This window comes from Lepidochelys kempii, chromosome 14 (assembly GCF_965140265.1).
Source record: "Lepidochelys kempii isolate rLepKem1 chromosome 14, rLepKem1.hap2, whole genome shotgun sequence".
NCBI lineage: Eukaryota > Metazoa > Chordata > Testudines > Cheloniidae > Lepidochelys > Lepidochelys kempii.
The window spans coordinates 39,402,010-39,416,247 of record NC_133269.1 but is presented as its reverse complement, the minus strand read 5'-3'; the positions used below and the strand labels follow the sequence as shown (position 1 = coordinate 39,416,247).

General features: G+C 50.1%; 1 protein-coding gene across 2 annotated transcripts; it reads left to right on the top strand.

The window, feature by feature from the left end:
* Positions 1-1,602: 1,602 nt before the first annotated feature.
* On the top strand, positions 1,603-7,794 carry LOC140898032 (uncharacterized). 2 transcript variants are annotated; one of them, XM_073311428.1, is made up of 5 exons: positions 1,603-1,682; positions 3,806-3,893; positions 4,436-4,562; positions 5,069-5,182; positions 5,515-7,794. In XM_073311428.1, exons 2-5 carry the CDS (start codon positions 3,870-3,872, stop codon positions 7,542-7,544), a joined length of 2,295 nt encoding a protein of 764 aa, XP_073167529.1. In that variant the 5' UTR covers positions 1,603-1,682; positions 3,806-3,869; the 3' UTR covers positions 7,545-7,794. The 2 variants fall into 2 exon arrangements, with proteins under 2 accessions (XP_073167529.1, XP_073167528.1); XM_073311427.1 differs by lacking the exon at positions 1,603-1,682 and having other exon boundaries at positions 3,771-3,893; positions 5,518-7,794.
* The last annotated feature ends 6,444 nt before the right edge of the window (positions 7,795-14,238 follow it).

Below are 14,238 nucleotides of genomic sequence, written 5' to 3'. Positions count from 1 at the left end.
CTCAGAGGCTACAAGGCAGGTATCCTGACTAGGGATGAAGATAGCATTTGAAAAGTAACTGTTTCAACTATTAAAATTGTACTGGTTACACGTTAAGGAGTTCACAACATGGGCATCTGCCCAGCATCCCGGCTGTTAACCTGACGGGTTTAGCCCGGCAAACCACAGGTGGAGAGGCTGGAATTACTCTGGGCCCAGTGGAACATTTTTTAGAGTAGGGGTGCAGTTCCCCCGCTTCTTCCTGTCTGCACCCCCCAACTTCTTCAGATGGGGCCGGGAGCAGGGCCATGGCTCTGAGAGGGGGGGAGTCGGGACGCAGACAGGAGTAAGGGGCTTGAGGCTGGTCGTGGAAGCTGATGAAGTCATCCCCGTCGTACTGGCATTTCCCCGCCCCCCATGGGGTGTCCCAATCCATGGCCTGCACCCCGTGGAACCCTGGGGGAGGGCAGGGACAGAACTAGGTCAGCAGCCAGAAGTGCTCAAAGATCATGCGTCCACCCCCCTGCCCCCTCCCCATCAGTTGACAGAGATTACCATGTTCAGGGGCTTTTTATTTGTCCTCTGGATTTGCTCCTTTCTGGGGACACTGGGAAGAAAGGTCCTGTCACCTAGAGCCTGAAGGCGTGTGTTCACCACCAAAGCAGGTGTCTGACCCGCAGCATAGCCAGGGCCTGGGCAGGAAGCCTGGGACATGGGAGGGACGACTGTGAACTGCCCTGGCATTCCAGAGACACTGTTTGTGCTTCCCCAGGGCCCATAGAGTGGGGCTAAGTGTTTTCCTTTCACCTTTCCCATTGCTTCCTGATTTCTTTTATTAGCTGCTGTTTAATAAATTGCATTTGTTCTGGGGTATAGATAATGGTCAGGGAAGTATCCAGAGCGGAGGAAGACCCGGAGTGGGGACGCTCTAGCCCGTGTCCTGAGTGGTCACAACCAGGTTGGGGGGCAAGGCCCTCAGGAAGCCTGGGCCCAGCCTTGTCGGGGTTATAAGGACTTTGCCACACAGGAGAGTGGAAAGGGAGCCCCGAAGGTGAGGCAGGCTCTGGGTGAGGGAAGAGGAAACGAGGCCTCAGATCCTTCTGCTATTCGATTCCACGGGGAGGCAGGGAGGCTGTTTAAATTTGTTAGTCTCTAAAGTGCCACAAGTACTCCTTTTCTTTTTGTCAGGAAAGTTCCCCACAATAGCGGGATCATTTCCCTGCTTACCTCTCTGCATATTTACTGGTTTCTCCTAAAGTTAATTAAGTATTTTAGGAAAATGTGACACCTATTTCCCCAGGCTAGATGAAAAACGGTCCCACCCTTCTGACCTTGGAGCCTGGGAGTGTAACAGGAGCCGGGCACAGGGATGCTGCAGCGGCGGTGGGTTGATCGCTAGGACCCGGGAGCGGCTGGGGGGCGGCTCTGGGGGGAGCGATCGCGGGGCTCAGGCCCGGCCGCAAGAAGTGACTCGCAGCCGCTGCGGGGACTCTGGCTCCCAGGCTCCCGGCGAGATCCCCGAGCCCCGGCGGCTGGTGCTGGGAGCCCGGAGCCCGGGCTGCAGCCGGGAGAGGGGAACCTCCAGCCGGGCCCTGCCCGCTGCTCCCCGGGAGCCTCTCCCAGGGCAGAGCCCCCAGCCCGGCCAGGGCCCCTTCCCGGCCCGGGCCCTGCCCCTGCCCCGGGGGGCCCCGCTCGGAGGGAAGGTAAGAGAGACCCGCCCCCCCCCCAGGGTCACCCCCGGGCTGCAGGGGGCGGGTTTGGCCCCGGGCTGCTCCCCGCGGAGCCGGCTGCGATTCCCTGCCCCGGGCCCAGGAAAGCTGCCGCAGCTCCCGGTGTGTGCGGGGCGGGGGCAGGATCACGCCCCCCCCCCACTTGCTGCTTTGTTTCCCTGCCCCTGGCTGGGCTGGTGCGAACAGAGGCTGCAGCTCAGGGAGATCTGAAGGGGGCAAATAAGGAGGGGCAGAAGGGGGGCCGGGGCCAAACTGGATGCAGGGTGGGGGGCCCCAGCTGGGGGCCGGGGAAGGAGAGGGGCCCAGGGGCACAATCTGGGCTGGGGGGAGGGGGCAGCACAGGTGCTGGATCTAGGCTAGCGGGGCCCTGCCGCACCCCCTGGCTTGGAAAGGTTTTCATCCTATCCAGGGTTTACAGTTTGGTTCAATGGCTCTCAGTGCCCCCCAGATTGTTTCAGCCCCCTTGCCTGGGACTAGGAGCCGGGGGTAAGAACGAGGTACATCTGGCGGGGGGTGAACCTAGGGCTGTGGGAGGAAAGCCCCCCTACACACGGTAGGGGCAGGATCCCAGCCCCTAAACACCCCCAACATCTTCCCCACCCGCTGAGCGTGTGGCCCCAGCCTTCCCGGTCCTGGGGCCCAGGGAGTGCATACGGACCCAGCCTGAACCCCAGGGGCAGCCTAAGGAGAAGCCTGACACGTTCCCCCACAGGGGCCGTGCACCCCACCTCCGCAGTCGGCTCTGACTCTCAGCCAGCTTGGAAAACAGAAGGGTTCATTGGTCGCTGAGAAGACAGCATAGAACAGAGCTAGTTAGCACAGAAATCAGGAGCATTCAGCAAAGTCCATCTGGGGGGAAATCCAAAGTCCCGAGCCCTGGACTCTCCCTGCTGAGTCCCAAAATGGGAGACTGATCCTGCTTCCAGCCCCCCATCCTCAGTGATGCCCAGCTGGCCCTCCCCCGTGCTTTCTCTCTTTCCCAGGAGAGCAGTTCATCTGGCCTTCCCCTCTCTCTTTGTTCTCCAACACCTTCGGCTGGCTCCCTGCAGGGGACAGGCTCTGACCATCACTTGCCAGGATACAGAATTTGGGGCATTCTCTACGCCCAGGCAGCCACTCTGCTGTCACACCTGCCCTCTAGAGGTCTCCACAATGATCACACCCCTGTATCCCTCCTGCTTGATACTTGTGTAACACATGGGGAAACTGAGGCACACACACAGTATTCAGAAAAAACATTAAGAACATTCCCGCTTCATCACACACCTCTGAGACCAGCCCAGGGGCATTTTCTCCAGTGGCTGGAACCGCTCTGACCATACCAGCCCCTGAGCCTGCTGGTGATGGAGAGACTTGGGGAAAGGGCTGGAGCTGGGCAGGGAAATGCACACAAGGCACCTTTCAGGGACCGGCTGGTGAGTTTGGCCTACAAGGGGAGGGGCTCCCTGTGTCTGTGAGTCCCAGAGTTGCTGCCCTCAGTGACACAGCCTGGTTCAACCCCTGTTACCAGTGTCCATGGCTGAGCTGCCTGATGAGAGCAAAGGCTCACGCCAATGGGACAGTCACCCGTTCTCCCAGGGTGAGGGAAGAAGATAAAAAGGGAGAGCGGAGAGACTTGAAGGGCAGCAGGAACAAGAAGTGGGGAGGGAGCTTCCCAGCTCCCAGCCCTGCCCAGATCCATTCCCTGCACCCCCGGGGCAGTCCGCTCTCCTGGAAACAAGGGCAGGAGCTGAGAGAGGAAAAGCCAGTTGCTCGCTCTGCTGAGCACCGCGCTACTTAGGGAGATGGGGGAGAGCTAGAGGGGGTCACAATACACTGTGGGGCAGTACCCTGAAGTGACTCCTTTGATTCTGCTCTTTTTCCAGCGTTTGGCTCAGAGATGCTGCTCTGGGGAGGTTTAGAAGGGACGTGGTGGGTTAGTTCTAAGCAGGGGGGGCTGGCCGGGGAGGTAATGAACTAACTGGGTTTGTTCCCAGCATGGCAGAGTCATAGAATCAGAGCGTCTGTCTGCAGGGAGAGAGCCTGGGGGGACTTGGGGAGTGACATGGACTCCAGCCCCTTATGAAACCTGATCAATCTCCCTGCTCCTCTGACAGGCTGAGGAATCGCATCCACGTTTCGCTCCAGATCATCCCGTCTTCCAGGAGACAGGGCAGGGAAATGGCTGTGATGGAGCCAGCTCAGGTAGGGGATTTTCAGGGGGCTTTTGGTGGTGGGGGAAGGGTAGTGTAAAGGGGTTAATCACCCGGCTTGGGACGGGGTGTGATAAACCTGCTGGAACATGATCGACCTGGGCCTGATTTTCTGAACAGGCCCATTGGCAGGTCGGGGGAGGGGAAAACTCCATTTCTGAACTAGGGAACAGCCCCCTAGGCAGGGCTGGGAAAACTGACCAGACTCCCAGTGCTGGAGCCTGACCCCACTGGCCTGGGGCTGCTGTGAAATACGAAGGGAAGCTGTCGGGATTCCTGTCCCCGTCCCCGGCTCAGAGCTCTGCTTCCTGTGTCAGTCTGTGGCTGGCAGGCATGTGGGAAATGAGAAGACCCTGCCCTGCTCCGTGTGCTGCGGGGGACAAGGAGCTCTCACCGTCTCCCAGCCCCTGAAGCCTCCTGGCTGCTCTGAGCAGGGTGTAGGGAGGATTCTGCTTCTCTCTCCCTCCTCCCCCATGATTAGTGGGATTGTGGCTGGGGCAGCAGGTGCTGAGAGGGGGACTCTTGTTGTTTCAGATGCCGGTGACCTTCGAGGAGGTGGCTCTGTATTTCACCCAGGGTCAGGGGGCTCTGCTGGACTCTGCTCAGAGAGCCCTCTACAGGGACGTCATGCAGGAGAACTACGAGACGGTGACCTCGCTGGGTAAGGGATTCCTGGCCCCTTGGCTATTGGAAGCTGGGGGGGTCTGCGTGTCTGACACCGGTCAGGTTCTTCCTTCATCACACTCCAATGAGACCAGGGTGTCAAAACCTAAGGCACATACTAAATCATCCCCACCCAACCCCCCTAGCTTGCACGGTGGAGAAGCCGTGCATTGTCCTGTCTGTGTTGTTTCTCGGTCGCACACAGAATCCCTCTTCTCTCTCCTCCTTGGGAACAGCTCCAGCCATGTGGAGGGCTCTGGGCTCCACAGGTTTAGAAATAGGCAGGGGTTTAACACTGGAGCTGGGTGTGCGTCCCAATTCCCCTCACTTCCCCAGACGTCTGCCTCCCCCGAGGGGGCTCAGTGACCATGTTCCCGTCCTCTTAGATTCCACTTTCCCCAGCACAGCAAAGGGACAGGTGCTGCCCATGGAATATCCTTTCTGACAGATGCTCTCTCAATCCTCCACAAACCCTGATCTGGTCTGATTTCACCCCCTGCACAGGATTCCCCCTTCCCAAACCTGACCTGATCATGCGGCTGGAACAAGGGGAAGAGCCATGGGTGCCCGATCTTCAGGCCTGTGAGAAAAAAGAGATCCCGAGAGGCTCCCACACAGGTGAGGACTGACACAGAAACCATCTGGTGAATGAAGGAAAAAGTTGAGAATCCCCCAAATGAGGTATCAGTAAGTGCCCTCAGTTCCTTCCTCATCTCATCCAGAGCAGGGCTGCAGGCAACATCTGTCACTGACGTCGCTTCCCACATGTCCTGTTACCTGCAGGAGTTTCCTTCCCTACTTTCCTTCTCTGTAAAAGTTTGGGTGGGAAGTGGAGGCAGAATCCAATTGCTCCATCTGAGCAGCTTTAGCATGGTGGGTTTTCCCCCGGTGTGATTCCTCTTAATTTCTCCTCAGCACAATGACTCCTGTCTGCATTGTCTCTCTCCCAGCAGGTGATGAGAGAGTGAGTGAGAAGAAGGAGGGGAATCAACAGCAGGAAGTTTCATGGGACGGGGAACCGCAGGGGACCTTTGTGGGAAGAACTGAAGGGATTTTTTCCCAGTACTTGGCACAGGGAGAAGCCTGGGGAAATTGGCAGAGGTCAAAGAGGCTGCTGGGAAACCACTCAAGGGAGCAAATGGATGAATCTATTATATATGGGGAAGGACACAGGAATCCCACAGCCCGGCAGACAACCCCCAAGGAAGACAAACACTATGAATGCCTCGGTTATGGGAAAGGATTTGTTCTAAGATCACAGCTTGCTACACTTCAGGCAATAAATATTGGAGAGAAAACACTTCAATGCTTGGACTGTGGGGAAAACTATAATAAGCACTCACAACTTACTAACCATGGGAGAAGCCAAATGGGAGAGAAACCCTCTCAGTGCCTTGAGGGCAGGAATTGTTTGAATTGGAAGTCAGCACTGATTACACATCAGAAAATCTGCACAGACGACAGACCCCATAAGTGCTTAGACTGTGGAAAAAGTTTCATACAGAGGTCAGTCCTTGTCAGACATCAGGCAATCCACACTGGAGAGAGACCCCATAAGTGCATAGACTGTGGAAAAAGTTTCATACAGAGGTCAGACCTTGTCAGACATCAGGCAGTCCACACTGGAGAGAGACCCCATAAGTGCATAGACTGTGGGAAAAGTTTCATACGGAGATCACACCTTCTTATACATCAGGCAATCCACACCGGAGAGAGACCCCACAAGTGCTTAGACTGTGGGAAAAATTTCATACAGAGATCACACCTTCTTATACATCAGGCAATCCACACTGGAGAGACACCCCATAAGTGCTTAGACTGTGGAAAAAGTTTCATACAGAAGTCAACCCTTGTTGTACATCAGGCAATCCACACTGGAGAGAGACATAAGTGCTTAGACTGTGGGAAGAGTTTCACACAGAGGTCAAACCTTCTTATACATCAGGCAATCCACACTGGAGAGAGACCCCATAAGTGCTTAGACTGTGGGAAAAGTTACATACGGAGGTCAGACCTTGTTAAACATCAGGCAATCCACACAGGAGAGAGACCCCATAAGTGCTTGGAGTGTGGAAAAAGTTTCATACGGAGGTCAGACCTTGTTAATCATCAGGTAATCCACACAGGAGAGAGACCCCATAAGTGCTTAGACTGTGGGAAAAATTTCACACAGAGGTCAAACCTTCTTATGCATCAGGCAATCCACACAGGAGAGAGACCCTATAAGTGCTTAGACTGTGGGAAGAGTTTCATACAGAGGTCAAACTTTCTTATACATCAGGCAATCCACACAGGAGAGAGACCCCATAAGTGCTTAGTCTGTGGGAAAAGTTTCATACGGAGGTCAGACCTTGTTAATCATCAGGCAATCCACACAGGAGAGAGACCCCATAAGTGCTTAGACTGTGGGAAGAGTTTCACAGTGAGGTCAAACCTTGTTAAACATCAGGCAATCCACACAGGAGAAAGACCCCATAAGTGCTTAGACTGTGGGAAGAGTTTCACACAGAAGTCAAACCTTCTTATACATCAGGCAATCCACACTGGAGAGAGACCCCATAAGTGCTTAGACTGTGGGAAAAGTTTCATACAGAGGTCAAACCTTGTTGATCATCAGGCAGTCCACACAGGAGAGAGACCCCATAAGTGCTTAGACTGTGGGAAGAGTTTCATACAGAGGTCAAACCTTCTTATACATCAGGCAATCCACACTGGAGAGAGACCCCATAAGTGCTTAGACTGTGCGAAAAGTTTCATACGGAGGTCAGACCTTGTTAATCATCAGGCAATCCACACAGGAGAGAGACCCCATAAGTGCTTGGACTGTGGGAAGAGTTTCATACGGAGGTCAGACCTTCTTATACATCAGGCAATCCACACTGGAGAGAAACCCCATAAGTGCTTAGACTGTGGGAAAAGTTTCAGACAGAGGTCCCACCTTGTTAAACATCAAGCAATTCATACAAGAGGGATACCATAAGACTCTCGGAAAGGTTTCAGAAACAGATCAGCCCTTCTAAAGATCAGGCAATCCACACACAAGAGACCCCCATAAGTGCTTAGACTATGGAAAAATGTTTCAAATATATGTCATCCCTTGTTTTACATCAGAGAATCCACACAGAGGAGTGACCCCACAAGTGCTTAGCCTGTGAAAGACCTTTTAAATGGAGGAAAGAACTTGTTTCACATCAGGCAATCCACACAAGAAACACACCCAATTGAGTGTTTGGACCATGTGAAAAGTTTCACACAAAGATTCAATCTTATTACACTCAGAGGATCCACCCAGGAGAGAGACCCCATCAGTGCTCAGATTGGAAAAATGTTCCTACAGTGGTCAGACCTTGTTAAACATCAGCTAATCCACACAGGAGAGAGAGACCCCATCAGTGCTTAGGCTGTGAGGAAAGTTTTATATGGAGCAGCCCATGTTTTACATCAGAGAATCCGCACAGGAGACCCCATAAGTGCTTAGACGATGGAGAATGTTTCATATCATGGTCAAGTGCTTGGACCATGGGAAAGGTTTCAGAAACACCTCAGCCCTACAGAACATAAGCCAATCCACACAGGAGAGAGGTCCCATAACTGCTTAGACTGTGGGAAACATTGCAGAAACTGATCAGTCCTTGTTTTACATCAGAAAATCCATAAGACTCCATAAGTGCTTGGACTGTGGCAAAAGTTGTACACAGAGATCACACCTCATTAAACACGGGAGAATTCACACATGATCTAAACTTCTGTGACACCTGGCCCAAAAGAGTTAAGAACCTTGCAGGCTAATTGACCCAGATTCAACCTTTAGAGACATGTTAAAAGAGTGTGTAAATGGTATTTGGGGCCATTCAAAGTAATAGAGACAAGCACTTTGAAATGTAAACTGGTGTTGTTAAAAAACTGGAAGAAGATAGTAGGGCTGTTGATTAATTGCAGTTAACTCGTGTGATTAACCCCAAAAAATTCATCGTAGTTAGAAAAATTAATCTCGATGAATCGCATTGGTAAACAATAGAATACCAATTGGAATTTGTTAAATGTTTTTGGATGTTTTTCTACGTTTTCATATCTATTGATTTCGATCACAACAAAGAATAGAAAGTGCACAGTGCTCACTTTATATTATTTTTATTACAAATATTTGTACTGTAAACATGCATAACAAAAACAGTATTTTTCAGTTCCCCTCATACAAGTGCTGCCGTGCAATCTCTTTATCAGGAAAGTGTAACTTAGAAACACAGATGATTTTAATTATATAAGTGCGCTCCAAAATAAAACAAATAAAAACTCAGTGCTACTTCTTTTTCTGCCACTCGCTATGCCAAACAAGTTTGTTTACATTTTCGAGAGAGAATGCTGCTTTGCTTCTAATTTATGATGTCACCGGAAAGTGTGAGAAGGTGTTCGCATGGCATGTTTGTAGCTGGCAATGCAGGTATTTATGTGCAAGATATGCTAAACATGCCTATGTCCGTTCATGCTTCGGCCACCATTCCAGTGAACGTGCTTCCATGCTGACAGTGGCCATTTAAAAAAAAAAAAAAAAGCATTAATTACATTTTTGACTGAACTCCTTGAAGGAGACTTGTAGGTCCCCTGTTCTGTTTTACACACATTCTGCCAAATATTTCGTAATATAGAAGTCACAGATAATGACCTAGCATATGACGGGACACTTTCACTGCAGATTTCACAAAACGCAAAGAAAGTAACAATCTGAGATTTCTAAAGATAGCGACAGCATTCGGCCCAAGGTTTAAGAATCTGAAGTGCCTTCCAAAATCTGAGAGGGACGAGGTGTGGAGCATGCTGTCAGAAGTCTTTAAAGAGGAACACCCTGATTGGGAAATTACAGAACTTGAATCACCAAAATAGAAAATCAACCTTCTGCTGGTGGCATCTGACTCAGTTGATGAAAATGAGCACGTGTCGGTCCGGTCTGCTTTGGATCATTATCAATTAGAACCCATCATTAGCATGAATTCATGTCCTCTGTAATGGTGGTTCCAGCGGGAAGGGACACATGACTCTTTAGTGCATCTGGCACATAAATATCTTGTGACGCCGGCTGCAACAGTGCCATGAGAATGCCTGTTCTCACTTTCAGGTGACCTGGTAAACAAGAAGTGGGCAGCATGATCTCCTGCAAATTGTAACAAAACTTGTTTTTCTGAGGGACTGACTCAGCAGGACTGAGTGAAGTTGTAGGCTCTAAAATTGTAGGCTCTAAAATTTTACATTGTTTAATTTTTGAATGCAGTTATTTTTTTGTACATAATTCTACATTTGTAAGTTCACCTTTCATGATAAAGAGATTGCACTAAAGTAATTGCAATAGGTGAATTAAAAATTGTTTATTTTGTTTTTTACAGTGCAAGTATTTGTAATAAAAATATAAAGTGCTCACTGTACACTTTGTATTCTGTGAAAACAACGAGGAGTCCGTGTGGAACCTTAGAGACTAACACATTTCTTTGGGCGTAAACTTTTGTGGGCTATAACCCACTTTATCAGATGCGTGGAGTGTATTCTGTGTCACAATTGAAATCAATATATTTGAAAATGTATAAAACATCCAAAATATTTAAATAAATGGTATTCTATTATTGTTTAACAGCATGATTAATCACAATTAATTTTTTTAATCGCTTGACTGCCCTAGCAGACAGTAATTGTAGAAGTCTCTGTTTACCTATATCTTGTTACAGATTAACAGTGTAACCAAGGGGTTCCTGTCTAGGACTGTATTTTGTTAATTCAGAAGTCAAAAGGAAATATTAACATTTAAATGAAACTTGGGTGTAATAATGTCATTGTATATATATCTCTTTTTAAAGTTTGTGGTAAACTGTCTGTGAATGGCTTTATGGATAATTACCTTATATTAATCCATGTAGTTTTATTACCTGTGACGTTTGGGAAATAGGAGGTTACTTCCAAAACCTATTGTTCACCCAAGGACTGCCTGCTGTCAAGAGGCTGCAAAAACGTCTATATAAACTCTTGGGACCTGATCCGTTTCTCTCAGATCTTCTTAAGCTTTATTCGTGGGAAGTTTGAGTCGTAAGACTGAGATCTCCAGTCCTCTCTGGACCGCCCTGATATTGAACATTTGGACATTGGACTAGAACGTGATGAAATTGTTAGGCTATAGATATTCAAGCCTGTCTGTAAAGGCCTATACTTTAAGAATTTAGGGATATGTTTATTATTTAGCTAGTTATAGAGGTATAAAAGAAAGAATCTGTGTAAGGGCCTTCTCTGACCTTGACGGTCTGAGGCCCTGTTCTTAGGCTAAGGCCTTTGGCCAAGCAGCAGAGGCAGCCATAAGCTGGGAAGCGAACGGTCACCTCCTCACATTCCAAACTAGTTGAAATAAAGCAATCTGGGGATAAAAAGGTGATCCGATCTATCACCTCCAGAGGAAGGGAAGAGCCTAGAAGATGTAAAAGGAAATTTAGTTTGATAGTTTTCTGTCTGGTAAGAACTCACTTATCAATAGACACAGCTGGGAAACCCTTATGTCTTTATAGATGTAGTTGTGAAATCCTCACTTTTGTATTGTTTTGTCATTATAGTTCCCATTTTGCTATTGTTTATTTGCATGGTCTCTGTGTGGTTCTGTGATTGTTTCTGTCTGCTGTTTAATTAATTTTGCTGGGTGTAAACTAATTAAGGTGGTGGGATATAATTGGCTAGCTAATCATCTTACAATATGTTAGGATTGGTTAGGAAAATTTCAGTAGACTGACTGGTTAAGGTATAGCTAAGAATATTACATATAAATTAGGGGCAAACAGGAAGTAAGTTGGGATTCAAAAATAAGGAAAAGGAACTTGGATTTAAGCTTGCTGGAAGGTCACCCCAATAAACATCGAATTGTTTGCACCTTCAGACTTTGGGTAGTGTTGCTCTCTGTTCATGTGAGAAGGACCAGGGAAGTGAGAGGGTGAAGGAATAAGCCCACTAACATCTTGGTGCTGTGACTCGGATGCATCACATTGGATAGGTGAGTGGCAGCCTGTAAGTCCCCCTCCCCAACAGTCCGTGCAGCTGCTTGGAGCGAGTATGGCGAACGCTTGATGGTAGTTGCGGGTTCTGGCAAACTGGGATAACGAATTTTTTGAACAAATGGATAAGGAAGAATCAGGGCCCATACCAGGTGCAGGGGTCCACCTGGGATAAGATTGAGAAGGAGATGGGAGAGTTTCTGGGAGACCCAAGGGAAAGGAGTGTAGGAAAAAGGGAATGGTATGACAAGGTTTGTGTGCTGGGATGGCATACTGGGTAAAAAGGGAAGCCGATCTCCTCCCACACATTAAGGACGTGGAGGGGATTGTGGAACAGCAACGGATTTTAACAGAAAAATCTGTGTTAGCAGTAGAGGTTTTGAAGATTTGAAGGCACGGGATGCTGCACGGACAGAGGAGTTTTGTGAGGCAATCCGGAGAGAGAGGGACGAACTGCTGGGGAGAGTAGGAGGCTTAGAGGAGGAATTGTATCAATGTAAACATAGGGGCAATGGACTTGGGGACCCCAAACCATCCTCCCCACTAATGGAACTGAAGGAGACACGTCCACCACCCTACCCTGAAAAATCACTGTCCCCACCACTGCCGGTGGATGTTGTAAGCCGGCGATCCACAGTTACAGCCCCTGCGAGAGAGGCTACCCGGGAGGAACTGCAGGAGGCAGGAATAGTGGCCCCGGTTGCGGGGTGGGGGGACCATGCCCCACAGGTAGTAGAACAGGCAGAAATCCGCCCCTTGTCCCTGAAGGACCGGGAGGCCGTACTGGGCCGCTTGGGAAAGGCACCCCGGGATGATTGGGATCAGTTTGTGCTGTGGCTAGTGGAAGTGAGCAGGGAGATGGAGGGTCTAACTCGTGAGGACCAGGTGATCTTATGGCGTAGTCTTGTGGGACAGGGCACCTTAGGAATCGATGTGGCAGGAGTGGCACATCCATTTCTAATCCCTAGACAGGTGGCAAAACCGTTGTTTGGGGTGTACTCTCGTACTGCGGGGATGAATAAGATGAAGCGAAGCCCTGGGGAAACAGGGTGGGATACACTTAATGTCATACAGGCCTGGGCACAGTGCTGGGTGCATCCCCTGGATGATCTATGGGTGATACCCCAGACAGGGGCACCAGGACCTGGTGGGGCTGTGGAGCAGGGTAGGGGTGTGGAGTTGCTGGAGAAATGGTTGGAGCTGAACGATCCCCAGTTCGTGGGGCATTTAAGGTTGCAGCATCCTGAACTTGCTCCCAATCAACTATCCCAGTTTCTGGAACAGACAGATGAGTGGAGGCAGATGCATCGGGGGGAGAGCCGGTCCATGTTATTACTGCGGGGCATCAGTACAAGGTGGAAAGGGGTGGGTCAGCCCGGAGGGGAGGAGGTAGAGGGAGAGGCCGTGGCTTTGCGGGGGGAGGGGAGGTAGTCAGGGACGAGCGGGCAGCTATACAGCAACAGAAACAGAGACTGCAGGCTAAACTGACTACCCAGGATCTTACCAGATCAGGGGGAAAGTGGCCCCAGAGGCCAGGGGACTGGTACGGCCTGAAATGCCAGACACACAATTTTGCTTGGAAACAGCAGGAATGTGTTTGGTGCCAGGACCCCCGGTCCCCCTGTGGGAGGGACAGAGGTGGGTGCTGCGACTTAGGGGTGCCCTGGGAGGCATCCTGTCCATGTTCTCAGTTTAGGACGGGACGCATCTGGTCACCCCACGCTCCAGGGGGCGATCGAAGGGAGTCCCACGAGGGATTTTTTGATAGACACTGGAGCAGCCATCAGCTTAACCACATGGGGGGCAGGGGAGACCCTCAGAAGGAACTGTGACAATTGTAGGGGCAACGGGAGGGGAGACACAGTTAACCCTGAGGTAGGGACAGATCAAAGGAATCTGGGGGGAAGAGGAGATTATGTGGGGTTGTAATATGCTTCATCTGTTGGGGGCAGGAGATTTACACAAACAGGGGCTTGTACTGGACTTAGCCAATTGGGTGTGTTTACTGGGGCAGACGCAGGACGGTCAGGGCGATACCATTCCTATGGGGATAGCCACTACGATCATTAAAGCAGCACATGCCCTCCCACCACCCCCGGCTGGGTGGGAACACATCCCTGTGTGGGCGAAGGATAACCTGGGTTGCAGTAGGGGCAGCATGGAGGTACTGCTGGAGGGAGGGGACCCTCCCCCACAGGAAAATATTGTATCGTTTCTGTGTGGGAGGGTATTGTTGCTCTCCGTTCGTGCAAGAAGGACCAAAGAAGTGAGAGGGTGAAGGAACAAGCCCCCTAACAGAAATGATTCTGAAAAGGACTCTTTCCAATTCTAACACGCCATCTCGATGGTGAAACTGACCTCAGGACTCCACTCGCTTCTCTGTGTCTAATGATCTTTTAGCCAATACTGTCTATTCTTCTTTTAATAAATCGTAGTTTAGGTCACGAGAATTGGCTGTAAGCGTGGATTTGGGTAAGAACTGAAGTATTCATTAACTTGGTGGGTAACATGTCTGATCCATTGGGATTGGTAGAATTCTTTATATGGTGAAGATTTTCAGGAATCCCCATCAGAATCTCAAAGGACATTTTCCCACATCAGGTATTGTAAAAGACCTGCCTCTGTTGCCACTCTGTCAAATCAGTTATTTTGTTACAG